General features: G+C 54.0%; 1 protein-coding gene across 1 annotated transcript; it reads left to right on the top strand.

The window, feature by feature from the left end:
- The first annotated feature begins 910 nt into the window (after positions 1-910).
- On the top strand, positions 911-27,685 carry CFAP100 (cilia and flagella associated protein 100). The gene is made up of 15 exons (XM_065885015.1): positions 911-969; positions 2,029-2,227; positions 3,999-4,185; positions 5,739-5,806; positions 5,879-6,042; positions 6,186-6,266; positions 6,655-6,836; positions 7,068-7,100; positions 7,177-7,300; positions 9,282-9,330; positions 9,408-9,559; positions 24,251-24,386; positions 25,494-25,699; positions 26,697-26,790; positions 27,572-27,685. Exons 1-15 carry the CDS (start codon positions 911-913, stop codon positions 27,683-27,685), a joined length of 1,848 nt encoding a protein of 615 aa, XP_065741087.1.
- The last annotated feature ends 239 nt before the right edge of the window (positions 27,686-27,924 follow it).

The raw sequence follows: 27,924 nt of genomic DNA, 5'->3' as shown, positions 1-27,924 counted from the left end.
TTGAAATGATCATATGATTTTCTTCCTAATTCTGTTAATGGGGTGTAGTACGTTGCTTGATGTGTAAATGTTAAACCGACTGAGTTTCTGGAAGAGTCTGCCTGGAATGATCACCATTCTGGGTTTGGGGCTCGTCTTCACGTCACCCGTTGATTCCCTTCACGTTAGCGCTAAACGTTCCCTTCTTCCCGAACGCAGATGCCACTTCTGCTTCGGAAGCTGGTCTCGGAGTAGCTACTTAACGGCTGCGTGGCCTTGGGGGGCTTCTAACCTCTCGGTGCCTCTCTTTCCTCACAGGGGTCGCAGTGTTTCCCACCTCATTGGGTCGTTCCAAACATTAGTCCTTGGTAACTACCGCAGTTAACCTCTTCCACAGAGGCCGGCTGTGCTGCCAGAAAGCAGGGTGGAACTGACACAGCCCCTGCTGACTCCCTCCCATGGGCTGGGGCCAGGAGCAGATAATTTTTCTCTATTCTTCTCAGCCTGAGCACAACTCAGTTTTTAAAACTCTTTTCTGATAGGAGCTAATTCTTACAGAAAAGTTGAAAAAAATTTTTGTAGCGTGCCCGTGTTTAGGCTTCTCTGACCCCTCCTCATGAGGGATGCGCGTCCTGGGCACGTCCGGGGTCAGGATGCAGACTTCTCTCACCCGGGCTGGTGTGAAGGCTGCCAGGCTTCTCCACTGCAAGCTCGTTTCGCTGCGGGAACTGACACATGTCTTGTGTGGAGGTGCTTTGAGACTCTCAGGGCATAACTTCATGTCTCTTTAACGGCATCCTCTTTCTGGGGGCGAGGGCATAAAATGGGACCGACCTCCAGGAAGGCAGGTCAACCTAAGTCTCTGAAGCCTGGAAACTGCTCACAGCCCTCTAGCCTCCCTTCGGAAAGTCACTCCGAGGGCCAGTCAGTGATGGTGCAGTGGAGGACTCAGGATGTCCAGGGCGGTGCCGTGGGGCCCGCATTTGCCATGTGAGTGTGCCGCGTGAAGCAGTGAGTTACGGTAGCCCTTAATATTTCCTTATGCTGTCCACAAAGAGTTAGTAACTTTAAAGTGTTTCTTTTTAAGGAAGATACAGAATTATCAAAAATGTGTATTGAAAAGTATTAGGAAAAAAATACCCCCAGAAATGTTATCAGCAGTTGTTTAAAATGGAGGAGTTCTTTTTTATATATGATATTTTCTTTTACTCTCGAAATTTTTTTTTTTTTTTGCGGTACGCGGGCCTCTCACTGTTGGGGCCTCTCCCGTTGCGGAGCACAGGCTCCGGACGCGCAGGCCCAGCATCCATGGCTCACGGGCCCAGCCACTCCGTGGTATGTGGGATCTTCCCGGACCGGGGCACGAACCCGCGTCCCCTGCATTGGCAGGCGGACTCTCAACCACTGCGCCACCAGGGAAGCCCGAGATTTTCTTTTTTTAACAATAAACCCTGTTTCTTCTAAATCAAGGGTAGTGGGGGAAGAAGCAACCATAGTTTTGAGCCCTTAGTTTGGTGCCCTGGGTTCCATCTTCTCTGACACCGGTGGGCTGTGCTGTGGGAATCTCCCCCTTACTACTGGGAGGGAGGCAGCAGGATTAGCGTCCTTGGCAGCCCTCACGTCCCAGATTCCTGCCCTGCCTTCCCCGACTTCAGGCACTCTGCCCTCACCAGCTCCCAAGCTCAGCCTTCCCCTGGGAGGCTCAGGGAGACCCCTGCAAGGACAAAGCGCAGGGCTCCCCCTGCCCCCTTCAAGCAGGTGCCTCAGCTCCAGGGTCAGCTGCTTCCATCACTTACAAAGGGCAGGTGGAGCTTCTCTCCCCTATGGACTGGGGGTTCCCGAGACTTTCAGCGAGAGAGGACAGAGGGCCAGGCACATAGCACAGGTCTGAGACACAGGAAGGTCTGTGTTCACAAGGTCTCTTTCAGATGGCAGGGACAGAAGCCCAAGTCCAAACAGGTTAAACCAGAGCTGGAAGGTCCAGGGGTGGACTTCAGGCACAGCTGGATCCAAGAGAACATTCGCTGCTCGCTTGTGCTTTCGTGGAAGCTCCCTTGCTGGGCTGGGAGGGTGCCGGGACCCCAGAGGCCCAGATCACCGGCTGGAAGAGGTGGCTTGTTTCTCCAGCGAGGCATCTCCCTCCCCAGGATCTGCAGTTGTTCCCGACCAGTCAGCCAATCCTTTCCATGTGTCTGGGGACCTGGATTTCTTCTTGCTCAGAGACCAGGAGCGGAATAAGTCTCTATCAGTGAGTATCTGTCGAGGAGTAGCCTGCCCGCAGCTTCTTCCTCCCTCACACGGCAGCAGCCACACTGCCCTTTGCTCAGGTCACTGTCTCACTCTGGAATAGTCAATGGCTCACCACTTACGATGAAAACCACTCGCAACTGCCTGGCCCCAGGTCTCTCGTCCCACTGTCTTACCAGCTTCATCACCACTGTTCCTGGGCTGTTGTCAGGCTGGGGGAGTTTCTGTGGCTACAGCCTCAGCCAACACACCTTAACTTCTGCTGTCCCCTGCATGAGGCGCTGTCCCCTCCTGAGACTCTCCCTGACCTTCAAGGCTCTAGGAAACCCCCTGCATGCTCTAACCTTGCAGAGTCCCCCTCACTGGAATTCTGGGAGGCCAGACACACACACACACACACACGCACACACACACGCCCCAGGCCGTGTTTCTGGGACATACTCTCACATGCACAGGCAAGGCCTGCGTCCCGGGCTCCCTCATGGGCTGACTGTGTCCACCCCGACTCAGGGCTCAGCATCTGAGATTCCTTAGAGCAGTGGCTCCCTCTGTGACCCTGACCAGGACCAAGGACACACAGGGACATGCGGGTCCTCCAGCCCCAGCCCTGTGCCTAGGATCCAGGCGGTGCCATCGGTGTTCCCCACCTCCTGCCTGGAAGGCGGAGCGACAGAGACATAGAGCCACTCTGAGCGGCACTCATGGCAACACGCACACACAGGACTTCCCCTTTCTCCACCAGTGCCAGCACAGCCTGGACTCTCTTCTCGCAGCCTGACGCAGCCTCAGGGAGCCTCTGCCTTCCTTCCAAAGCCCCTGTCCCCACCTCACACTCCTCTACCCAGCACAGCCCCGACCTCCTCACACTGACCCCAAGCAGCTGCCCAGTGTCTTTAAATTGCAGACCTGCCACTGGAATTCTAGCGGGTGACGTTTTCCTAACTTCATTGTACACGGATGTGCAAATTAGGGTCCCGCCACAGGCTAGCGGTGGAATAGGTGTTGCACGTGGCAGGGCCAGCAGGAAGTAGAGTTTGACCGGGGGAAGCCAAATGAAGACCCACGTGAGGGCTTATCTGATCGGGCAGTCAGGGTCCTGAGCCAGCAAGATCCCCAGGGCTTGGACAGCAGGAGGGGCTGGGCACTAGGCCTCGGGAAGAAGAGTCCCTCACCCCACCCTATCCTGAGACCCTCCCAAGTGAAGGGCTGGGGCCGGATGCAGTCCTGGGGTTGGCTGGCCAGAGGCCATGCAGGGTGGAGAATAGGTCGGGAGGTGCAGAGCCCCGCACGTGACCACGGGCTGCCCACAGTGAGTAGGGAGCTTGCAGATCAAACTTGGGATTTCCAGTTTCTTTTGGAAACTCCGAGGATCTACTTTCCCTCAACGTCGGTTTGTCAAGATTTAGCAAATCACAATACAAGACACTCAGTTTAAGTGTGAACTTGAGGCAAATGAGGATCACGTCTAGTGAGTGTGTCCCTGCACCACTGATCTGGAATGAGTATCTGAGCTGGCAGCCTGTGGTTGATCTGGCGCCCCGCCTCCCTGTCAACCGCTGGGCAGCTGTGCTCAGGTACCCAGAGCAGTTCCCGCAGGCTCACAGCCCCAGGGTCTTCTCCGCAAGTCACTGCGCACGTGCGCGCCTCCGCAGCGTGCGCGCTTCCGAAGCCCCCGCCGTCCCGGACAGGGCGCCGAGGAGAGGGCTGGTGGGCGGGAGAGGGGTGGGTGGCCGGCCCCGCCCGACCCCGTTGCCCTACACCGCCTACCCCAGGATCGGGAGCAGAAGAAGCAGCTGCGGGTGCACGAGAAGATGACCTACTCGTCCAGCGTGGCGGCCAAGCACGCCAGCCTGCGGCGCGAGCTGCAGCTGGAGGACGAGGTGGCGGAGCAGGGGGCGCGTGAAGAGCAGCTACGCATCTTCCACGAGCAGATGGCCTGGAAGCTCTCCATGACCCGAGGTGCGCCCCACCCCCTGCCCCCCAGCCATGACGCCCCAGAATCCCGTCTTCGCCCTTGCGGTCTGAGCAGTGCGTTTAAAGGGCTCGGGAGATGCGGGGCTGTGGTGCAGCGTGCGTGTGTGGCCGGGGTCTTCTCTGTGCCTGACCTTTGCCTCCCGGGGTACAAGGATAAATTCCACATGGTTTTCTGCTCTAAAAGCCTTTGAATCCCAACATTGCACGCATTCTGAATGCTGACCTGCACAGTGAACGCAGGCTGGACAATGTATAAGATGTAGGCACTTCCCTTGGTGGCGAGCATCTGAGCTTCAGCATTGAATGGCTTCTCTGTCCTGGACAAGTCAGCTTTGTACCGCAGCTTCCGCTCCTGGCTGGTAACAGTACCAGCCTCATGGGTGGTCAGGTTCAACGTCTTCAGACACTGCAGGTACTGAGAGGGAACTATGTGGGTGTGTGTGACCTGTTATTATTTTTATGACCCTGTAGGAAATCTGAAGTACTAAAAAATGCACTAATACCCTGCCAGTGAAATATAAACCAGTAAACTAGAAAGAAGCAATTGAGATCAGAGAGCCCTGGACCCCATGGGCTACAGGGGCCCTGAATGTGAATTTGAGCGTGGAGAGACCGCCAGCCTCTACCCCTGATGCCCGAGGCTTGTTGTTTTGGGTAGGAAGCCCTGAGCTTGCTTGGACGTTTTGTGTGTGGAGCTCTGCACCAGGGAAGCAGCGCTGCATGCGTTTTGTCTCTGCCTCACTGTCCATTTCTGAGACCTGGGAGCAGCAGATGGCATCTGGGTGGGGAAAGCTGGACCCAGCAGGTCTGACTTCCAGTGAGGAGCCCAGGGAGGCCAGGCCAGACTTCAAGACTGAAAACAGAACTCGTGTACCACACCGGCTTCTTCGGGAAAGGAGAGGATTTGAGGGAAAAGGCCGAGAGCCCCACGGTTCCATCCACAGCTGGAGGCCTTCCTCTCCAGAAAGGCAGGGAAGGAGGCCCGCATGGGCCTTGAGCCCAACTGCGGTGCCTCCCTGCTTGTGCTCTGGAAGGTACACGTAACTTCCACCTGGCTGAAACCCTGCCAGGGTAGACTTAGCTGCTGCCCACATTGTGTGCTTAGGGAACCCCAAGGAGAGATCATGCTGCCCCATCTTTCTCTCACCGCCCCCATTCTCTCACTGTCCTGGCCGATAGACCTTTCATTATTAAGTCCAGCCAGGTAAAACTTCCAGGGTGGGCATGTCCAGAGCTTCATTCCAGGTGAGAAGGGTGCTACAGCAAGAGAGACTCGAGTCAGACATATGGAAGGACTTCCCACCTGGCCAGTCTCTAGCCATGGAGGCTGTACTATGTCAGCAGAGCCTGCTTTCCTTTTGCTGGAGCCAGAGCTGGCTCTCTTGCAATCCCTGTAGTAATCTGGGCCTCACAGCCAGGCGTAGCACCAGGCCGGCAGGCCGGCTCCGCACTGCCTGGCTGTGCCCACCCAAGGCTGCAGGCTTGGGTCTCTCTCCCACTTCCTGCCCGCCCCAGATGCCTTGTGCCTCTTGTTGCAGAAAGGAAGATGGAACCTGATAACATACACAGCTACATCGCCCAGAAGCGGCAAACATTCCTCCTCCAGGTAGGCTGGCTGCCCCGCGGGCCCAGCGGGCTGTCCCTGTGCGAAGCGTGACTCCCGCTTCGGTGCCCTCAGTACGCCCTGGATATGAAGCGGAATGAGATCCAGCGGCTGGAGAGGCTGGCGGCCAAGGAGGAGGCCGAGCTGGAGCGGGCGGAGAAGTTTCTGGAGAAGGACGCTGCTCGATTTGAAGAGTTCCTCAGGGAAAACGACCGCAGCTCCCTGCAGGCCCTGAGAGTGTGAGCTGCCCGGACCCCAGCCTGTGCACACCCACCACCCAGCCAGCCAGCCAGGCCCCTCCTTGGCAGCTCCCCCGCCTCCCGCCTTGACTGAAGGCAGAGTGCACACCCTGTGATTGGCTCCCTCCCCGCCCCACCCCCAGGGCTGAGAAGGAGACCAAAGCGAAGATGGAGACGATCGTCGAGATCCGTGATCTGACCACCCAGATCATGATCATCAAGAGGTGAGGTCAGGCGGCAAGCTGGGCCCTGCGCCCTCCGGGCCGGCACATCTCCGGGAGCCAGAGGAGCCCCATACAACACACACCTCTGAGCCTCGGCTCTCTAGGGACCCCAAGCCCTGTGGGGCTTTTTCAGAAGAGGCGACCGAGGCCAGGAGAGAGTCGGGGGCCTTCCTGAGGCCACACCACCGGGGCAGGGCTCGCTCCACCCTGAGAGCGGCTGCAACTCAGGGGGTGTGAGCCGCGCTGGTCCCGGCAGGGCGGCCTCCTTCCCCGCACACGGAGTTCCGGCGCCTGTCCTTCGGGGGAGGCCTGGGAGCTCTGGGCCCGGCCTCCCCTCCTAGGGACCCAGGGACGGAGCCTGACTTCGCCTGTCCCCTCCCGGGTCTAGTGAAATCTCCAAATTTGAAGACACTCTGCAGCGTTACAAGATCTACAAGGATTTCCTGTACAAGCTGTCGCCCAAGGAGTGGCTGGAGGGACAGGAGAGAAAGCGCTTAGCTCTCACAAGGACCAGGGAGGCGGTCGAGGCCTCCAAGGAGAACGTGCTGTTCTCTACACTCGGGGACAAAGGTAGCAGGAGAGAGAGGGCGTGCCGGGTGCCCCTAGAGCCTGTGTCCAGCTGGCTCCAGGCCCCTTCCCCTGCTCACAGAGCTCCCCCACCGGGCTCAGCCCACGCACTCCTGGGAGAATTGCCGGCTCTCAAAGCAAACCTTCCTCCTGCCGCTGAGGGGGACCTCGGGGAGGGTCCTGGGGAACTCTGTGCCCCTGAGCCATCTGAGAGTCCTCCCGTGCTTCCTGTAGGACCGGAGATCAAGGGCCAGACGGATCTCAGAGGTATGTGGCTGCCCCAGGTTGGAGGGGCCCTGCTCCGAGCTGGGGCAGATGGACAGCCCTCCTCTGCTTCCTCTAGAGGAGCAGGGCCCAAAGAAGGCCACCAAGCTCCTGCAGGTGCCGCCGCTGAGGCAGGTCCCGCCCAGCACTGTCAGCCACCAGGGGGGCCCCCAGCCCAGTGGGCCTGTCAGGCTGGACCCCAGGTGAGTGGGCTTGGTGGGGGGTGGGCGACGGAGGTGACTGGCCTGCTGCGGAGCGGCCCCCAATGGCTCCGGCCAGGGGCACCCCAGCCGGGGTGAGAGGGTCAGGAGGGGCTGTTTCTAGCCTGGACGGTCTGGAGTCAGACTCAAGCCTGAAAAGCGAGATGTTTCCCAAGCAAAACTTTCTTTTTGTCTGATTTGGTGAACTTGAGTTGGGGTGGCCCAGTTGGGCGCTGGTGGGACAGTCAAAGGTACACAGATGAAGCAGCTAGGTGGGCGCCTGGGACAGGACGCACCTGCCCACGCCCTCTGTGGCAGGAGTGCCGGCTGGCGGCTGGCAGAGCCTCTGAGCCTTTCAAGAGAATCAGGAAGTCTGGATTTTCATATGGAAGTCCCAAATTTTAACTGTGACAGTTACTTTTAAGTCTTTTAAAAAATACGGTAAGGGACAAGCAAATCAGACAGATCCAGACCCGGTGACTTGCCCCATGGTCCCTCCGACACTCTACCTCTGGGACCCCCAAGCCCCCCGGGCTCTCCTGGGTCTCTTCCTGCCGTGCCCCTCCACCCCCCCCCCCAACGCCCGCTGTTCTCCATCTGTGACAGGTGACAACGGGACAGACCTCCTGCCCCACTCCGTCCTCCGTGTCCCCTCGCTCCTCTAGCCCAGCCACCCCAAACCCCGGCCCCTCCTGCAGAGCTGCCCACGCAGCGGGGAGGGGACTGGGGCCCTGAGCAGCCAGGCGAAGCTGGAGCCCTGGCTCCGCTTCCAGCACCTGCCCTCGGGGCCAGGGCTGCAGAGGCCAGGAAGTTTCAGCAAAGCACTGCCATGATCGCACTTGGGTCTTCTGCTACTTTCTTCTCTGATACTGTAGTGTTGTGGACACATCACCAACTGCACAAGCCACGCACGTGCAGCAGGTTAACTCTGGTCCCAGGAACCCCTGTCGGGGGTGCTGTTTCCAGCTGAAGAGGTTACATGTGTGTGCTTCCTCGCCCTACGTTGCCCTCAGCCCTGGAGCTCCCAGCAACAGGCTCCTGTCGGGACAGACCCTGAGAACAGAGGTCTGGGCCCCGCCCTCTACTAGCCATGTGACCAGGGCCACTGAGCACGTGTGGGCAGGTTGTGGGCTGCACGAGGCACTTGGCCGAGAGGGCAAGTGGGGGCTAAAGCCCAGCCCAGCCCCAGGCTCTGTCTTCCTGGAAGGAGGATTCTTAGAAGGGCACCTTCTGGGCCGAGAGTGACCTCGGCAGGTGACTGGCTGTCTGAGGAGTATGTTTCTCACTTGCAAACGGGGTGGGGCACAGGCCTGGGAGTGTGTTAGCTGTCGGCGTGGGCCCTGCGCTGTCATCTCCGTACTTCACGATGGTCGGGGCCTGGAGTCTCTCAGGCCTCGGCCCAGCTCTCCCCGGCTGCAAGCCACCCTCGCCAGCCCCGGGGCCAGCAGAACCTGTGTGTCTGCATAGGGTGCAGGCTGAAGCAGGCCAGGAGGGGTGACGAAAGCAGGTTTGAGGTCGGTCCAGGGCCCCCTGCAGTGTCGCGGCCCAAGCAGCCTTTCCTGTGGCCTCTGGGCCCGCCCAGCCTGGTCCCTGCCCCGTGGCATGCGTGTCACAACAGCTGTGCATGGGACCAGCAAGGACATGTGGCACGGCTGAATCTGACAGAGGAGGTGGGCAGAAGAGGCGCACGGTGGATGGGGAGCCGCAGGTGCACAGCTGCTGAGCACCCGGAGTGCGGGAAGGAGCCGGTGGGGAGGGGCAGAGCCGCCTTGGGATGGGGGCTCACAGGCCCCGAGGGTGCGAGCTGTAGTCTGACCGGAATGAGAGGAGCTAGTTGGGTGCTGACCCTCTCCCCCTGGCTGCCGTGTGACAGCTGGGGGCCGAGGGGAGCCCGGCGCCACCTTCTCGGCAACTTGAGGGACAGAGGAGGGGGCGAGGGGCGGGCGTCACGCCCTCAGGCCTCCCCGACCCCGTGTCTCCACAGGGCCTGTTCCACCCTCCCCGTGCAGGAGGACCCAGAGAGCGACGGGGAGGTCAGTGCCCACTCTGGACGGGGACCGCAGGAGCCGGGCCCGCGCCGTCCAGCAGCTCCACGTGGCTCTGGTTGCAGGAGCTGCAGCTGTACTTCACGGAGCCCCAGCAGCTCCTGGATGTCTTCGTGAAGCTGGAAGAGCAGAACCTCTCACTGGTCCAGAACACGCAGGAGATGGAGGAGGCCTTGGAAGAGCTGAGCTTCACCCTGAAAAACACCCAGATCCGCATGTAGGTCTCACGCCGCCAGGCGCCCGGGCAGCGAGGGGGGTCTGTCACTGGCTTTCCTCCTGGGACCTCCCACAGCAACTGGGAGCTGGGCTGTGCACTCCCCGCCCTATGCATGGCTTCAGTTTTCTGGAAAGCTCCATTTGCAGACTTAAGGCCTGGCTCTGGGGAGAGGGTGTGTCTTCTTGGGCAGGGGGCTGGGGTTGGGAGCAGGTCAGGCCCCTCCCCACCCTGGAGCAGCCTGTACGCAGAGAGGGAAATCTCCAAGGCCCTCTCGCGCAGGGCCTTATTGCTGACACTAGGCCCCCCAGAGCTGGTCTGGGCAGGGTCAGGCCGGGGTACCACGTGAGGCCTGCTGGGAGCCAGGAATCATCCATTTATTCCCAAACAGTGGCTAAGCGCCTGTTCTGGGTCAGGCTGGGGTCTAGGCTCTCCAGGGATAAGGTAAGGCCCTGCCTCGTGAGCTGACAGCCCATGGGAGCAGACTTAGAGGCTCACAGATTTGACTTGTAGGTAGTAACACATGCGAGGAGGAAAAGAAAGAGTGACATAAGCAGGAGGCCGAAGTGGAGGGTCGCAGCAGATGGGAGAGGGTAGGGGAGACTTCCAGGGGAAGGTGTCCTTTAAGCCAGGCACTTCCTGAGCAGTGGGAAGCCACATGGAGATCTTGGGGGAAGAGGGCTGCGCGCAAAGGGGAGGCATGTGTAAACACCCTGAGGTGGGAGCCGGCCCAAGGCTGTGAAGTCCCAGGGGAACCATGTTCTTCAGGGCTCAGTCTTGCTGGGCTGCATCTGCCCTGGAGAATTTCCTGCTGAGGGGCTCCAGAATAATACAGAAACACAAGCTCTCAGGAAAGACGGTTTCCTGGAACCTGGGAAGTGGCAGAGATACAAAGAGAGATGAGCTGGGGAGAGGCAGGCGGCCTCCCAGACTCCAAGAACCTGCTAGAGGACATACACATGCACCCATAGGCCTCACCGCAGAATCCTGGAGGGGCTGTCTGGTAGCTGGTCTTCAGCCAGCTGAGCCATCCCCAAGATCACCAACAGTTTATTTCCAGAGGAGACACAGCCCATATGCATTTAACTTACATGAACTCAACCATCGTTTCTAAAATAAAATAAGGAAGAAAGAAAAAAGAGAAAGAAAACTTAGGGACTTCCTTGGTGGTCCAGTGGTTAAGACCTCGCCTTCCAATGCAGGGAGTGTGGCTTCGATCCCTGATCAGGGAGCTAAGATCCCCCACGCCTCACGGCCAAAAAACCAGAAACTTAAAGCAGAAGCAATATTGTAACAAATTCAGTAAAGACTTTAAAAATGGTCTATGTCAAAAAGATCTTAAAAGAAAAAACTCAAAAAATACAACGAATCATTTGAGTAGGGCTATTAAGGAAATTGTATTAATAATTCATAACCTTCCATGGGCTTCCCTGGTGGCGCAGGGGTTGAGAGTCCGCCTGCTGGTGCAGGGGACGCAGGTTCGAGCCCTGGTCTGGGAAGATCCCACATGCCGCAGAGCAACTGAGCCTGTGCGCCACAACTGTTGAGCCTGTGCTGTAGAGCCCGCGAGCTGCAGCTACTGAGCCCGCACACCACAGCTACTGAGCCCGCACGCCACAACTACTGAGTCAGTGTGCCACAACTGCTGAGGCCCACATGCCTAGAGCCCATGCTCCACAACAAGGGAAGCCACCATGGTGAGAAGCCTGTGCACTGCAACAAAGAGTGCCCCCCACTCGCTGCAACTAGAGAAAGCCAATGTGCAGCAACAAAGACCCAACACAACCAAAAAAAAAACAAAAAAAACAAAAAACTAAACCTTCCAAAACACAAGTTACCAGGGCCAGATGGATTTACTGGTGAATTCTGCCAAACATTTAAGGAAGAGATAACAGTTTTCTACAGTCTCTTCCAGATGATAACTCCTTCTCTAAGACCAGCATTCAGCGTTAACCTACCTAGTGACAAAACCAGACAAAGCCATTACAAGAAAAGTACAGTATCTCTCATGAACAGAGATGTAAAAATCCTCAACAAAATATTAGCAAATTGAATTCAACAATGTATAAAAAGAATTATACACCACGATGAAGTGAGATTTTTCCCGGGTATGCGAGGCTAGTTTAACATTTGGAAATCAATTAATGTAATCCACCACATCAGTAAGCTAAATAAGAAAAAAGCACATGATCATCTCAATGGATGCAGAAAAAGCATTTGAGAAAATCTAATACTCATTCATCATAAAAACCCTCAATAAACTAGGAATAGAGGAGAATTTCCTAAACTTGATATAGGATGTCTACAAAAGCCCTACAGCTAACGTCATACTTAAAGCTTTCTTGCTAAGATCAGGAACAAGGCAAGGATGTCCTCTGTCACCACTCCTTTTCAACATCATACTAGAAGTCATAGCTAATGCAACAAGGCAAGAAAAGGAAGTAAGAGGTATACAGGCTGGGAAGGAAGAAATAAAACTTTCTTTGTTCACAGAACACATGGTCATCTGTGTAGAAGAAATGAAAGAATCAACAAAAAAACTCCTGGAACTAGTAGACTATTATAGCAAGGTAACAGAATACAAGGTTAATGTACAAAAGTCAATCACCTTCCTATATATTCGCAATGAACAAGTGGAATTTGAAATTGAAGATGTATTAGCGTCCCCCAAAATGAAATGCTTATATAGCTAACAAAATATGTACAAGATCTATATGAGGAAAGCCACAAAATTCTGATAAAAGAAAGCAAGCCATGTTTATGGGTAGGAAGACTCAAATATGTCAAAATATCGGTGCTTCCCAACTTGATTTACAGATTCGGTGCACTCTCCATCAAGATCTCAGCAAGTTGTTTTTATGGATGTTGAAAAACTGATTCTAAAATTTATGTGGAGGCAAAAGACCTAGAAGAGCTGACTCAGTATTGAAGGAGAAGATCAAAGTTAGAGGAATGACACTACCCAACTTCAAGACTTAATTGGCAAGAGAAAAGACATAGAGATCAATGGAACAGAATAGAGAACCCAGAAATAAACCCACATAAATGTGATCAACTGATTTTTCACAAAGGGACAAAGGTCGTACGATGGAACAAAGATAGTCTTTTCAACAAATGCTGCTGGAACAACTGGATGTCCACATGCAAAAAAAAAAAAAAAAAAGGAATCTAGACACAGACTTTACACCCTTCATAAAAACTAGCTCAAAAATGGATCACAGACGTACATCTAAAATGCAAAACTATAAAACTAGAAGAAAATATAGGAGAAAACCTAGATGACCTTGGGTACGGTGATGACTTTTTAGACACAACGCCAAAGAAGACAATCTGTGAAAGAAAGAATTGATAAGGTGCACTTCATTAAAAATATAAAATTCAGCTTTATGAAAAGCAATGTCAAGAGAATGAGAAGATAAGCCAGAGACTGGGAGAAGATATGTACAGAATATATGATAAAGGGCTGTTGTCCAAAATATACATTGTGAAAAATTTAATATTGTTAAAAATTGTTAAAATTTCACAATAAGAAATAAACAAGCTGATTTAAAAAATGGGCCAAAGATCTGAACTGTCACCTCATCAAAAAAATAGTCAGATGGCAAAAAAACACATGAAAAGATGCTCGGCATCATAGGTCCTCCGGGAAATGCAAATTAAGACAACAATGAGAGGGAATTCCATGGCGGTCCAGCGGTTAAAGACTCCGAGCTTTCACTGCCGAGGGCTCGAGTTCTATCCCTGGTCAGCGAACTAAGATCCCACAAGCTGTGAGGCGTGGCCCAAAACAAGCAAACAAAAAAACCCCGAAATACCATTACACACCCATCAGAATGACCAAACTCAGAGCACTGACAGCAGCAGGTGCTGGTGAGGTTGTGGAGCAACAGGAACTCTCATCATTGATGGAGGTGCAGCCACTTTGGAGGGCAGTTGGGCAGTTTCTCACGAAACCAAACGTACTCTTGCCTTAGAATTCAGCAGTCATGCGCCTTGGTGTTTACCCAAGGCGTTAACATCTTAGGTCTACATCAAAACCTGCACATAGATGCTTATAGCAGCTTTAGTCATAATTTATTCAAAACCGGAGAGCAACCAAGATGGGCTTCAGGAGATACAACCAGACAGTGGAATGTTATTTGGTGCTAAAAAGAAATGAACTGTCGAGCCGTGAAAAGACATGGAAGAAACTCAACTGCATATGACGAAGTGAGAGAAGCCAATCTGAAGAGGCTACAAAACTGTATGATTCCAACTATACGACATTCTGGAAAAGGCAAAACTGTGGAGGCAGTGAAAAGATCAGTGGTTGGGCTTCCCCGGTGGCACAGTGGTTGAGAGTCCGCCTGCCGATGCAGGGGACACGGGTTCGTGCCCCAGTCTGGGAAGATGTCACATGCCGCAGAGCGGCTGGGCCCGCGAGCCATGGCTGCTGAGCCTGCGCGTCCGGAGCCTGTGCTCCGCAACGGGAGAGGCCACAACAGTGAGAGGCCCGCGTACCGCAAAAAAAAAAAAAAAAAAAAGATCAGTGGTTGCCAGGAGTTGGGGGGCGGAGGGATGAATAGGGAGAACCCAGGATTTTTAGGGCAGTGACAATACTGTATGTGACACCACAATGATGGGTAAAGCCCACATCCATAGAATGTGCACCACCAAGAGTGAACCCCAGTGTTAACTATGGATTCTGGGTGATAATGATGGGCCCATGTACCTTCATCAGTTGTGGTAAGCAGACCACCCTGGCGCAGAATGTCAATAGTGGGGGAGGTGGGGGGCAGGGGAAATTCGGGAAATCTCTGCACCTTGCACTCAGTTTTGCTGTGAACCTAAAACTGCTCTAAAATATGAAGTCTGTATTCAAAAAATATATACAACAGCAAATGAGCAGTGTCTTCCCACAGTGGAAGTGAGAGTGGCCGTGTTAGAGACAGTGTCCTGAAACTCTCAGGAGTGCCACAGTGGAGTCAGGCAGGGCAGCCAGCGCTGGGCTCACGCCATGGCACCAGCAGGCGAGCGGATGGACAGTGCGGCCTGCCCACAGCTCTCTTATTGGGTGTCCACCGCTGCTGTGACAAATTAGTGCAAACCGAGGGGCTTAAAGCAACCAGAATTATTCTCTTACAGTTCTGGAGGCCAGAATCGTGACATGGGTCTTGCTGGGTTAAAATCAGGGTGTTGGCTTCGTTCTTCCCAGAGGCCCTGAGGGAGAGCCCTTTTCTGACCTTTTCCAGCTTCCAGAGGCCACCTTGCCCTTGCATTTTGAAGCCAGCAGTGTCAGCGGAGGCCTCCTCCCCTCACATTGCTTGACTCTCTTTCCTGCCTCTGTCTTCCATTTACAAGGACCCTTGTGATTACAGTGGGTCCAACCAGATAATCCAGGACCATCTCTCCATCTCAAGGTTAGCTGGCTAACAGCCTTAATTCCAAATGCAACCCTGGTTCCCCCTTGCCAGGTAATGTAATATATTCACAGGTTCGTGGGATTAGGGCACGGACGTGTAAAGGGGGCCGTTACACACCGTACAAATCCACTGAGCAGTAAAAAGGAACAGACTATCACGCCAGCCAGTGATGCGGGTGAGGGAAAGAAGGCAGGCACCAGAGAACACCTACTATCTTATTAACCGGGCGGGCTGGAACCAACTGTGTTTGTGATCCATTGCTGCGTCGCAAATTACCCCAGAACTTGGTGGCTCAGTCTCACACACATGTATTATGTCAGGCTTTCTGTGGGTCAGGGGCCTGTGCACGGCTGGGCTGGCTTCTCTGCTCCGGGGCCTCACGGGGACTGCTGTAAGGTGGAGGCTGGGCTGCAACCGTCCCAAGGCTCTGAGCTCTGAGCTCGTGCGCACGACTGTTCTCAGGATTTGGGTCCTGGCTGGTTCTAGGCCAGAGGCCACCCTCGGTCCCTGCCACGTGGGCTCCTGGATAGGGCAGCTTGTGTGCAAGCCGGAAAGCCAGCGGAGAGAGTCTCCTAGCAAGACGGAAGTCAGGATCCTCTGTAACCTGGTCACAGAAGGGACGTGCTGCCCACATTCCACTGGTGAGGGCAAGTCGCTGAGTTCAGCCTGAGTTCAGGGTGTGAGCATCTTTGAGAAGCCAAAGTGAATGGAGACTTCAGCCCATCAGGTGCCTTTGGCGGGGGAAGGGGAGGGAGGAGACCGAGGGGCACGAGGAAGTTTGGGGGTGTGAAAAGGCCCTGTGCCTCGATTATGCTGGTCCTTACACAGCGTGTACATTGGTGTAGCCCCGCCGTATACACAAAACGGTACATTTCTGATACGTAAATTAAACCGCAACCACAAAATATTATTTGGTGAATTCAGGACTTCTTAAGGCTGACTTGGCCAGTTGCCCCTGTACATTGACTGGGCGCGTAAGGTTGCAGGACGAGCAGACAGGGCATCAAATACTCTCTGTCAAGGGCACTGCACGTGAGGAGTCGCCTGTGACCCTGAGGGCGAACACCTCCTTGAATCGCACGCTGGCTCCCTGGCTTCCTGCCTCAGGTCCCAGCCCTTTCCCTGCTGTGAGTTGCTTGAGACGCTCACTCCCTGGGCCCTCCAAGGAGAGCCCAGACCGGGAAGATGGGCCCGAGACACACAAGAGACACAGGACAGGCTGAGGTAAGGACAGAGCCTGAGCGCCAGGGTCAGTTCTGTGTCTCCAGACAGGGCAGAGGTGATGGGATCAGAGAGAAGCCAAGCAGAGGTGCTCAAGCCAGAGGGAACCCGAGCCCCTCCCAGCTGTGCCATAGTGACCATAGGAGCAGGAAAGAGAAATTAAGCCTCAGTCCCTTCCTGGATACCGCACAAACCTTCCTCCAAGAAGGACCAGCCCAACCAGGAAGTCAGAAAATGTGCAGGAAGGAATCCAGCAGAACCCCAGACACCATCGCTGGAGGTGAGGGTCAGCCCTGCAGTAGCTGGGGCCACCGGGACAAGGCCAGCCACACCCAGCAGGAAGTACTTGCCCATGCCGGCCTCGGCTGAGGCCACACGCCGTGTAGGCTGAGTCTTGGCAGCCACGCGAGGCACCTGCCGCCCATGACTGCCACTCAGACTTGGAAACGAGCTTCCATGGCCCGGTGGACACCAGCCCGCATGTCAGCCTCTGGCCCAGGCTCCATCCCGACACTCGATTAAAGCGACACAACTCACCTTAGGTCCCGGGACTGGACTTGCGCTGACTTCCAGCTCTAAAGAGAAGCCAACAAAAATTGTCATCAGAAACAGGAGAAAAAAAATTCACGAAGGGGATGAGTTTGAGAAATCCTAGTAAACATAGACACTGTGAGAATTAGGAGAACGTCTTAATTCCTCTCTGGAGAGGCTTCAGCCCCGCCGGGGAAAGAACCATCGGGGCACAGGAAAGCCCACCGGGGTTAAGGGCGTGATAAGGACTGAACATGGCCGGCAATCAGGCAGGCAGAGTGGGCAGTAGGCTGGGACAGCTACCAGAGCTCCAAGGACAAGAACAAGGTGGCAGTGCAGGAGAAAGGGCAGGGCCCAGGGCTATGCCTGCAGGTGACGAGTGGGAGGAATTCCAGGTGCCAACAGACGGAAGGCAGGAGAGGCAAAAGCCAGTGCACCGGCAGGTGAAAACCGCCCTGGACTGAACCCAAGGCCTAGGTGCAGGGACAGGAGCTCACACTGGACACCTCCACAGGGATAAGACCGAGAAGAAAAAGCTACGATGCTGGAGCAGACCAGGAAAACAAACAAAACCCAGGTCCTATAAAGGAACCAGAGCCAAGTGTGTGTCATTCGTTTCCTCCAGAATCCTAATGCCAGGGTCTAGGCGAGCACGGCTCTCAAGTTTGAGGGGTGAGAAGGATCTCTTCTTCTCCTTTTTTTTTTTGTGGTACACGGGCCTCTCACTGTTGTGGCCTCTCCCGCTGTGGAGCACAGGCTCCGGACGCGCAGCCCCAGTGGCCACGGCTCACGGGCCCAGCCGCTCCGTGGCGTGTGGGATCCTCCCGGACCGGGGCACGAACCCGTGTCCCCTGCATCGACAGGCAGACTCCCAACCACTGCGCCACCAGGGAAGCCCTGTAGTTTTAACTTCTTGAGGAACGGTTTTTCAATGTGAAAAGGCCCTATACCTTGATTATGCTGGTCCTTACACAGCATGTACATTTGTGAAGCCACATCGAATGGTATACGTAAAATGGGTACATTTCTGATATGTAACTTAAACCTCGATAACAAAATATTATTTGGTGAATTTAGGATGATTTTAAAGATCTGTTATTAGGTGGGTTAATGTTTATAATGTTTATAATTGTTATATCTTCTAGCTGTGTTGAACCTTTTATTAATATATAATTTATTAATGTATAATGTTCTTCCTTGTCTCTCGTAACCTTTTCTGATTTAAAGTCTGTCTGGTATTAATATGGCCACTCCTGCTATCTTTCGGTTATATTTGCATGGAATACCTTTTTCATCCTTTGACTTTCGACCTGCTTGTGTCTTTGGATCGCGAGTCTCTGATAGGCAGCGTCTATCTGGGTCATGTGTTTTTACCCATTCTACCAATCTCTGTCTTCTGATTAGAGAGTTTAATCCATTTACATTTAAAGAAATTACTAATACGGAGGGACTGACTTCTGTCATCACGCTATATCCAGCTTTATAGCTCTTTTATTTTAATCTCTCATTTCCTGCGTTATTGTCATCTTTTGTGTTTAGCTGATTTTTGTAGTGAAACATTTACATTCCTTTCTCATTTCCTTTTGTGTATGTTTTATAGCTCTTTTCTTTGTGGTTGCCACGAGGATTACGTTTACTAACCTAAAGTTATAAATAACACTCAAATTTGAATCTCTATCAGCTTAACTTGAATAACATGCTAAAACTGCTCCTTAACAGCCCCATCCCTGCCCCTTTAAGTGGTTGCAGACGTCTTCATACATCGTGTGCCCCAAAACATAAACTAACAATTCTTTCAATGCATTAGTCTCTTAAATTATGTAGAAACCAAGATTTGGAGTTACAAACCAACAAGTTTCAGTAATATTAGTTTTTACACTACTGATTTTTTCTTCTTTAAATGTATCAGTCTTATAAATCATAGAAATAACAGAAAGTACAGTTACAAGCCTCTGTTACCGTAATACTGGCTTTTGTACTTGCTGATGTATTTACCTTTATTGAGATTTTTATTTCTTCACGTGGCTTCAAGTTACTATCAGTAACCTTCCATTTCACCTGGCAGGACTCCTCTGGGCATTTCTTGCAGGACAGCTCTAGTGGTCACCAAGTCCCTCAGCTTTTGTTCATCTGGGAATGTCTTGATTTCTCCACTTTTAAAGGACCCTTTTGCCAGATGTAGGATTCATGGTTGACTTTTTTGTTTTTTTCCTTTGAACACTTTGAATATATTGGCCTCTGTCTTCTGGCCTCCACAGTTTCTAATGAGAAATGTGCTGGAAATGTTATTGAAGGTCCTTTGGATGTGGGGATTTGCTTCTCTCTCGCTGCTTTCAAGATTCTTTGGCTTTTGATTATGCTGTGATCGTTTGTTATAATGTGTCTCAGTGTAGGTCTCTTTGACTTCCTCATACTTGGAGTTCTTTGAGTTTCCTGGATGTTTATATTCATCCAGTCTGCAAACTTTTCAGCCATTATTTCTTCAGATATATTCTCCGCCTCTTTCTCTCTCTTCTCTTTCTGTGACGCCCACAATGCATATATTGGTCCTTTTGATGTTGTCCTACAGGTTCCTTAGGCTTTGTTTGCTTTTCTTCAGTCTTTTCCTTTCTGTTCCTCAGCCTCCATAGTTTCCATCGTCCTCTTTTCAAGATCACTGATTGTTTTTTCTCCCTGCTCAAATTTGCCTTTCAATCCCTCTAGTGAATTATTTATTTCAATGATTGTGGTTTTTAGCTCCAAATTTTCTTTTCTGATTTCTTGTTAAGTTTTCTACTTCTTTGTGCATATTTCCATTTTGTTCACACATCATTTTCTCGACCTTCTCCACATCTTCTTTTAGTTCTTTGAGCATCTTTTTTTTTTTTTTATTTTGTGGTACGCGGGCCTCTCACTGTTGTGGCCTCTCCCATTGTGGAGCACAGGCTCCAGAAGTGCAGGCTCAGTGGCCATGGCTCACGGGACTAGCCGCTCCGCGGCATGTGGGATCTTCCCGGACCAGGGCACGAACCCGTGTCCCCTGCATCGGCAGGCGGACGCTCAACCACTGCGCCACCAGGGAAGCCCCTCTTTGAGCATCTTTTAGCACAGTTTTTTAAAAGTCTTGGTAGTATACCTGCCATCATGTTTTTTTAAGGAACAGTTTGTTTGTTTTTCCTGTCAATGGGCCATACTTTCTCATTTCTATGTGTGCCTTGTGAATTTTTTGTAAAACCTGAATATTTGAGTCTAATAATGCGTTAACTCTGGAAATCACATTCTATCTCTTCCCCAGGGTTTTCTGTTTATTGTTTGTTGGTTTTGGTTTTTTTGATTGTTGTATGCTATCTTTGTGCTGAGAATCAGCCTGAGGTGTAAACTTAAGGTCTCAGGTCTTTTCTGAGACTTTCCCTTGTGGATGCTGCCACAGGGATGGAGGTGGGGGATAGGTAGCTGTTACTGTGCTCAGTGCTGAAATGGACAGAAATTAACACAGTTTTACATCAGAGTCTTCCCCTAGAAACTGCAAGCCTCAACAGACTCCAGAGTTACAGGAGAGCTCCATCACAGTTCTGCCAGTGCAACAGTGGTCTGGATGGGGAGGTAGACTCCTGGGGCTTCCTACTCTACCATCGCCCCCTACTTCAAAATATGTTATTTTTGTTCTTTTTGCTGCTATTTCTGCAGGAAAATGGTAACTCCTTCTCTTTTGCTTGGTCTTTGAATGACCTTTATTCACATTTGGTTCTGCTCGCTTTTCTCTCTCTCTCTCTGTCTCTTTAATACCAGTTCAGCAAACTTTCTGAGTATATGTCCCCAGGTATTTATGAAGGGATTCCCTTTCTTGTTACTGTCTATAAAACCTATTATAACTTCTCCAGTTCAGCCCAGTGGCTCTAAGAAAATTTCAAACACATAAACATATACAAAAGTAGAGAGGCGGGACTTCCCTGGAGGCCCAGTGGTTGAGACTTCACCTTCTAGTGCAAGGGGTGCGGGTTCGACCCCTGGTCAGGGAATTAAGATCCCACATGCCTCGGGGCCAAAAAACCAAAACGTAAAACAGAAGCAATATTTTAACCAATTCAATAAAGACTTTAAAAATGGTCCACATCAAAAAAAAATCTTCAGAAGTAAAGAGGATGGTATAATGAGTCTCCAGGATCCCATCACCAGCTTCACCAGTGATCAACTTGTAGCCAATCTCCCTTCACCTAGACCCCACCCACTTCCCTATGTCCCATATTATTTTTATAAAGTTATTTACGTATTTATTTTTGGCTGTATTAGGTCTTCGTTGCTGCGTGCAGGCTTTCTCTAGTTGCAGTGAGCAGGGGTTACTCTTTATTGTGGTGCATGGGCTTCTTATTGGGGTGCATGGGCTTCTCATGGCGGTGGCTTCTCTTGTTGTGGAGGATGGGCTCTAGGCGCGTGGGCTTCAGTAGTTGTGTCACGTGGGTCAGTAGTTGTGGCTCGCGGGCTCTGGAGCGCAGGCGCAGTAGTTGTGGCGCGTGGGCTTAGTTGCTCCGCGGCATGTGGGATCTTCCCGGACCAGGGCTCAAACCCATGTCCTCTGCATCGGCAGACAGATTCTTAACCACTGTGCCACCAGGGAAGTCCCTCCCATATTGTTTTGAAGCAAATTCCAGGCATTGTATCATTTAATCTTTAACTGTTTCAATAGATACTTCTAAAAAGATGAGGCCTCCTCAAATTAACCACAATACCATCATAGCATTAAAAAAAGAAGTCCTTAATATTGAATATTCAAAATCCATAAACGGAGTTTTTCAATCATTAATTTGAATTAGAATCCAAATAAGATCAATACTCTGCAATCAGTTGTATCTTTAAGTCCCTTTCAACCCGTAGGTTCCCGCCCTGTGTGATCACTTTTCCGGTGGCAAAACGCTCCTCGGGCGCTGTGTGTTGGATTCCCCGGGGATCTTGCTTTTTTTAATCTCAGTACCTTTTAATTGAAGTACAGTCGATTTACAATGTTGTGTTAACTTCTGCACAGCAATGTGATTCCGGCACGCAAACATGTACATGTATATTTAAATAGTTCTTTCCATTATGGCTCATCACAGGGTACTGAGCACAGTTCCCTGTGCTCTACAGCAGGACCTTGTTGTTTATCCATTCTGTATATCATAGCTTAGATCCGCTAACCCCACACTCCCACTCACTCCGTCCCTCCCTCAACCTCCTCCCCCTTGACAACCACAAGTCTTTTATCTCTGTCTGTCGTCTGTTTCTGTTTCGTAGATAGGATCATTTGTGTCATCTTGTCATCTTTTAGATTGTACATATAAATGATGTCATATATTTGTCTTTCTCTTTCTGACTTACTGTACTTTGTAGGACAATCTCTAGTTGCATCCATGTTGCTGCAAATGGCGTTCTTTTATTCTTTTTTTTTTTTTTTTTTACTTTCTGGCTGCACCCTGTGGCATGTGGGATCTTAGTTCCCCAACCAGGGGTTGAACCCGTGCCCCCTGCATTGGAAGCACGGAGTCTTAACCACTGGGCCACCAGGGAAGTCCTATTACATTCTTTTTTATGGCCGAGTAGTATTCTATTGTATATATGTACCACGCCTTCTTTATCCATTCGCCTGTCCACGGACACTTCGGTTGTTTCCATGTCTTGGCTGTTGTGAACAGTGCTGCTCTGAAAATGGGGTTGCACGTATCTCTTTGGATTAGACTTTTGTCTGGATATATGCCCAGGAGTGGGATTGCTGGATCACATGGTAGCTCTATTTCTAGCTTTCTGAGGATCCTCCATACTGCTCTCCACAGTGGCTGCAGCAGCTTGCATTCCCTCCCACACTGTAGGAGGGTTCCCAGGGATCTTGGTAAGTGAAGTCTCTAGTTGGGCAGGTCCTGGGTGGGGCCTGGACCCTGCGGTTCTGACAGATGTGCCGGTGATGTGCACGCTGGTCTGAAAGGACCGACACTGAGCAGTGTGTCCCTCATGCCCTGCATTTCCTGAGACTCTTCTCCTTTACCAGTGGGATCTGGTGGTAGAGAAAAGCCTGTGACCCAACAATTTGACATTTAAAGAGAACTAGTGGGGAAAAGGTACCTTTTTATCCCAATTACCTGGAGAAGAAATAGAACAACAAAATTACCCCCCGGCCCCCAACCTGGTCCACGTAGCAGAGGTGCCGGCTGTAGGGTCACTCATGGGTCCAGGCACCGGACGTAGAGGAAGCTTTACAAAACAGGCTAGAACCGAGTGCAATCACATACCCTTAGGAGATGCATCACTGACCCCAAACGCACCCGCCCTTTTGGTGGGCACTCAGGGTTGGAGGGGTGTCCGGCCTCTGTTATTGTCCCGGGCAACCTGCGTGCACCCCACAAGGGCCCGGGGGGAGGGTATGTGTGAGCTGCATGTGGCCTCTCAGGCCATCTGCCTCTGAGAGCCCAGGAGAGCTGGCCAGACCAGGTCAGGATCCCTCATGCTCAGGCTTCTGGCCTCAGCCCCACAGCCATGGGGCTGCAGCCCGGGGGGGGGGCACCGGGAGGCTGAGGCCCGTAACCCTGTGGCGGTGCGTGTGACGGACCGGTGGCCCCCAGTGGGCAAAGGAGCAGCAGCCCATGGCACTTGGCCTATAAAGGAGAAAATGTCAGTAGGTTCCATCAACCAATGCGCAGAGACACAAAATCACCATAGGGCTAAGGGACACCTCTAGGCCTCCCGGCACTGCTGGCTGAGTGGCCAATGTCCTGCTTACCCTGGCCAGGACTTGCATGCAGCCGCCCGTACAGGACGGCCCCACGACCACCCTAAGAGCCAGGATTCCTGCTCCAGAAACCCCAACATACAATGGTCAGTGTCTGCCATGATTGTGAAAGATTTAAAAAACTTCTCAATATATTATTTCATGTAAGAGTTGATTGTTGCTGTCCTATTCCTAAGAGAATTGAAAACACGTCCTCACCAAGCCCTGTCCTGTCAATGTCCATAGCAGCATTATTCCCAAGAGCCTAAAGGTGGGCAGTACCCAGGTGTCCAGTGGTGAAGAAGCCATCAGCAAAGTGTGGTCTCTGCACACAGTGCACTACTGCAGAGTCATAAATGGACCACCGCGGTCACAGAAAGGAGTGGAGCTCTGATACGCGCTACAGCACGGACAGACCTGAAAACATTATTCTGAATGAAAGAGCCAGACACAGAGGGACAGATGTCATGTGGCTCCATGTTACTGAGATATCCAGGAGGCACGGTAGGGGAGATGGAAGAGTGGGAGTGACCGCCTGGGTTTCTCCCCAGCTGGTGAAAATGTTCTAAAATTAGATTATGGCGGTGGTTGTACACCTTTGCAACTCTACTAAAAACAGCTGAATCGTACACTTGTAAAGAATTTGATGGCAAATTACATACCTCAGTAAGGCTGGTTTTTGTTTTCGTTTTTTTTTTTAGTGTGGATTGTTAAAGATCTTACATTTTCCTCCTGCATCTCACCAGCGCCTCTGACCCTGGGCCTCACCCAGCCCTCAGCATGCGGCAGAGGCCAGCAGGCTCAGAGAGGTGCTGGTCCCCCATCCAGGGACCGGGAGGTCAGCCAACTGAAGCAGTGGATCAACACGCTGATGATGTCCGTCGCCAGGGAGGAGGAGATAGCCGCGGAGCTGGAGCTCAAAGCTCGCATCTTCCATTTCGGCGAGTACAAGGGTGATCAGGAGGTAGGGCCTCTGGATGGACAGATGGCTGCCCGTGGGCGGTGGTGGGCAGAGGGCGTGTGGCCACAGGCCAGGGTGGGAGGGTGGGGGCATTCATGGGCACCTGCTGGGACGGGGCCCAGTGCCCAGAGCTCGGATGGTGGGAGAGCAAAGCCCCGGGGACACGGTGCTCTGGGGCTGCCGTGACCCTTGGCCAGCGTCCAGGCTCTGGGCCTGACCCAGGGGCACCACTGGACAAGGCCGTTGGCCTCAAAGCAGAACCAGCCATGTATTCACGCCCCGTGGACAGGCAGCTCCCCGACACACCTCCTCTATCCCTTGCTTCCTTCAGTGACTACATCAGCTTCTTAAACACACACAGTGTGTCTGGAAGTGACCCTGCCAGGAGGAGGGCAGACTTGGGGGGCGGGGAGAGAGTTCTGAGGGCACAGAGGCCAGGGATGTGTCCTGGGACCGGGCACACCCCTCCTGACAGCATGCCCGGGGCCCAGGGTGTGCACCTGCCTTCCTAGTTCATTCAAATTCCCGTTGAATGCCTACTGTGCACCAGGCACCGGGCCAGGTGCATGGGATGCCCCGAGAGCAGGCCAGGCGTCCGCGCCTCCTGCAGACTAGTGGGCACTGGCTGTGCCCTGTGCCTGGCCTGTGCCTGCTGCTCCTCTTGTAACCACCCCGTGGGACAGCGGTTGTTGAGTTTTCTGAATGCCAGGACAGGCTGAGAGAGGGGAGTCCACCTACCCAGGGCTATACAGAAAGCAGGCCACAGAACATGGTCCTGGGGGGTAGCTGAGGTCAGCGCGGGGGCAGGACAAGGCAGGCTCCTGGAATAGGGGACTGGGCCTCAGTGGGCACCCCGAGGCCCAGACATGAGCCCCAGTAGGTGCCGGGACCCAGGATCTGGCTGGCCACAAGAGGGCCAAGGGGTCAGGCACTCTGGCCAAGAGAAGTCCAGGCGTCCAGTTGTACCCTCTCCCACTTCCCGAGCCCCACTGCCTGCCGGGCAGGGCCCTGGGAGGTCAAAGAAGCCTCAGTGAGAGGTCTGGCAGGCTGTGGCACGGGGCCGGCCCAGTCCCGCGTGGCCACACCGGAGGGGGCCTCCCCGCCTCGCAGGACAAGCTGCTGGAGAGCCTGAACCGCAAGGTGCTGGACGTGTACCGGCACTGCGTCAGCAGCCAGCAGGAGTCCAGCCTGGGCACCGTGAAGATGCTGGCCACCATCGAGCACCAGCTGAACGAGCTGCTCGAGAACCTGGAGCGAGTGCCCCAGGTGAGGGTCGAGCAGGCCGAGAAAGCCAAGGAGAAGGAGCGCCGTTTGAGGTGAGGTCCCGCCGGTCGTGCAGCTGTCTCTCAGCGGGAGGGTCCGGGGGTCGAGGGACCCTCACACCCCTGCCCCGGCTCTGGGCTGGCACTGAGGACAGAGGTCGGATGCGGCCCTGCCCGCGGAGCTCCCAAACCAGCGGCAGGACCTGGCGCTGCATGCTGAGGGAGGGGAGCCGGGATCTGGGGGCGTCTGGGGGCGTCTGGGGGTCCAGACGGGGCGGCACACTCAGCCCGACGGAGAAAGTCCCTGTTTGGGAGTGGGGCGTGTGGTGGTGTCAGGGGGCCTGGGAGCCAAAGTGAGGGTGCGGCCAGCCGGCCTTGCCTCCGGGGACAAGGGACGGTGGCAGGCACTGTGCTGGCTGGACTGGAGGGGGAGAGGAGCTGCACTGCCAGAGCCCGGGGTGGGGGGCGGTGGAGGGGGAAGGCGCCCGCTCGGGAGCAGCTGAGGGGAGCCTAGGTCAGCAGGGGACGCCTGGCTCCGAAGGGAGGCCCGTGGAGCTCCCCACAGGCCCAGTGGGGTGCAGGCCAGTCCCTGGCCACCTGATTCATTCGGTCCTAGCAGAGCCCCAAGACACGGTCACCTGCAAGCAGCCATGTCTCTGCCACATGCACAAGGGCTCTTCCTGTGTGTCCCTGGGCCCTGCCAGAGCGGGCACTGGACAAAGGTTTGACGGCCACAAGTACAGAGGACGACACGGGACTCTAGAGCTTGCTGGGGCCTGGGCCTTCAAGGGTGGCGATGGGGGAGTGGATCGGTGACCAGGGATGACGAGCTAGGAAGTGGGGTCTCCCGGGGGCATGAGCCCAGAGCCGCGACCTGCACGGAGCAAGGGTCAGAAGCCAGGCCCTGCCCCCTGGCAGGGAGGTGGAGAGGAGTGGGCAGTTTTCTCAGAAGATGGAGGGCTGTGGCCTGAGGGCCATGTGGGAGGGAGCTGGTGACTTGGTGGCCTTCCCTGGGCCTCTGGTCGTGAGCCCCTCTCTCCCTGCCCCCCAGACTCCGGGAAGAGAAGCTAATGCTGCAGAAGCAACTGCAGGAGGAACGTGTGCAGCGGGCCCAGGCCCGGGCCCAGGCCGAGGTCAAGAAGAAGGTGGGCGAGGTGGCCCTGGGGAGGCGCCGGGGCCCGGGAGGGGTGACGGCCTGCAGGCCCCCTGGCTCGCCCCCTTTTGCAGGTGCTCTTGCTGAGTTCCTCGGGGGGAGATGGGCCAGCAGAGCGGGGTCAGGGTGGAGCAAGTTCTCCCGTTCCAGGCCCGCCGCCCCACCTGCCCCTCAGGACCTGCTTCCTCCGGGTGTCCTCCCAGCCCTGCCCGGCTGCGGGCCCTCCGCCCAGAGTGCTGGCACCCACAGCTCAGCCCCCACCCCAGGGTCCCACCTATGTTTCAGCCAGACCACAGGCCAAGGTCATCATCCCTCAGTAAGGGCCCCCCAAGAGCTGCGTCCTCCACCACAGCAAGTGGGCTGGAGCGGCCTCTGGCCTCCGGCCCCGGCGTCAGGATGCGTGGCCCCTAAAGCAGGCCTGAGCCTCAACACGGCCCTAAGGACAAATGAGGACACTGCGGGGTCTCCCGTAATCCTTGCGGCAGGAGAGACGGGCCCTTCAGCCTGGCGTTTCCCCTGAGTTTCCAGGTTTCCCCCCTTCTCTCCCCATGCCCAGCTCATCCCGGGGGGCAGGCCCGGTCCAGGCTGGTTAGACTTCCTCCCCCGTAGCGCTCACAGTGGCCCCGGCCTGCCCACTGACCACGAGTGGCCACGAATGTCCAGAGAGGCTGGCATGGGCCCTGGGCTTCTGGCGCACTCGGGCCAGGTGTCCAGACCTCAGCGCTGGGGCTCTGCGGTCAGGGCGCAGGCTCACGGTGTGCCCCTCCCCACAGAGTGGCAGGAGGCTGATGTGCCGCTCGCGGCCGCCTGCCCTGCAGAGCAAGGAGGCGCCCAGGCACGAGCTGGCGGACAAGGACAAGGTGGAACAGCTGTTCTTCTTCACATAGCCCACGGACCACCTGCTGCCTAAGGAAAAGCAGAGGCGGCGGGCCTGACGCCCCAGGACACGCCAGCGCTGGCACCATGCCCCCCGCTCCCACGCTGTCTCTTCAGTCTCATGCGAAATAAAAGCTATGTCGCTCTGGTACCTCGAGGCCTGTTTCAGGAGGCAGACGCTCTAGCAAAACGTCAGCCTCCCCTCATTCGTCATCTAAATCAGCAAATAATGAGAGAGGAGCCCATTTTG

Source organism: Phocoena phocoena, chromosome 10, assembly GCF_963924675.1.
Source record: "Phocoena phocoena chromosome 10, mPhoPho1.1, whole genome shotgun sequence".
NCBI classification, from domain to species: Eukaryota; Metazoa; Chordata; class Mammalia; order Artiodactyla; family Phocoenidae; genus Phocoena; species Phocoena phocoena.
The sequence above is the reverse complement of the archived record's forward strand: the minus strand, read 5'-3'. Positions and strand labels throughout refer to the sequence as shown.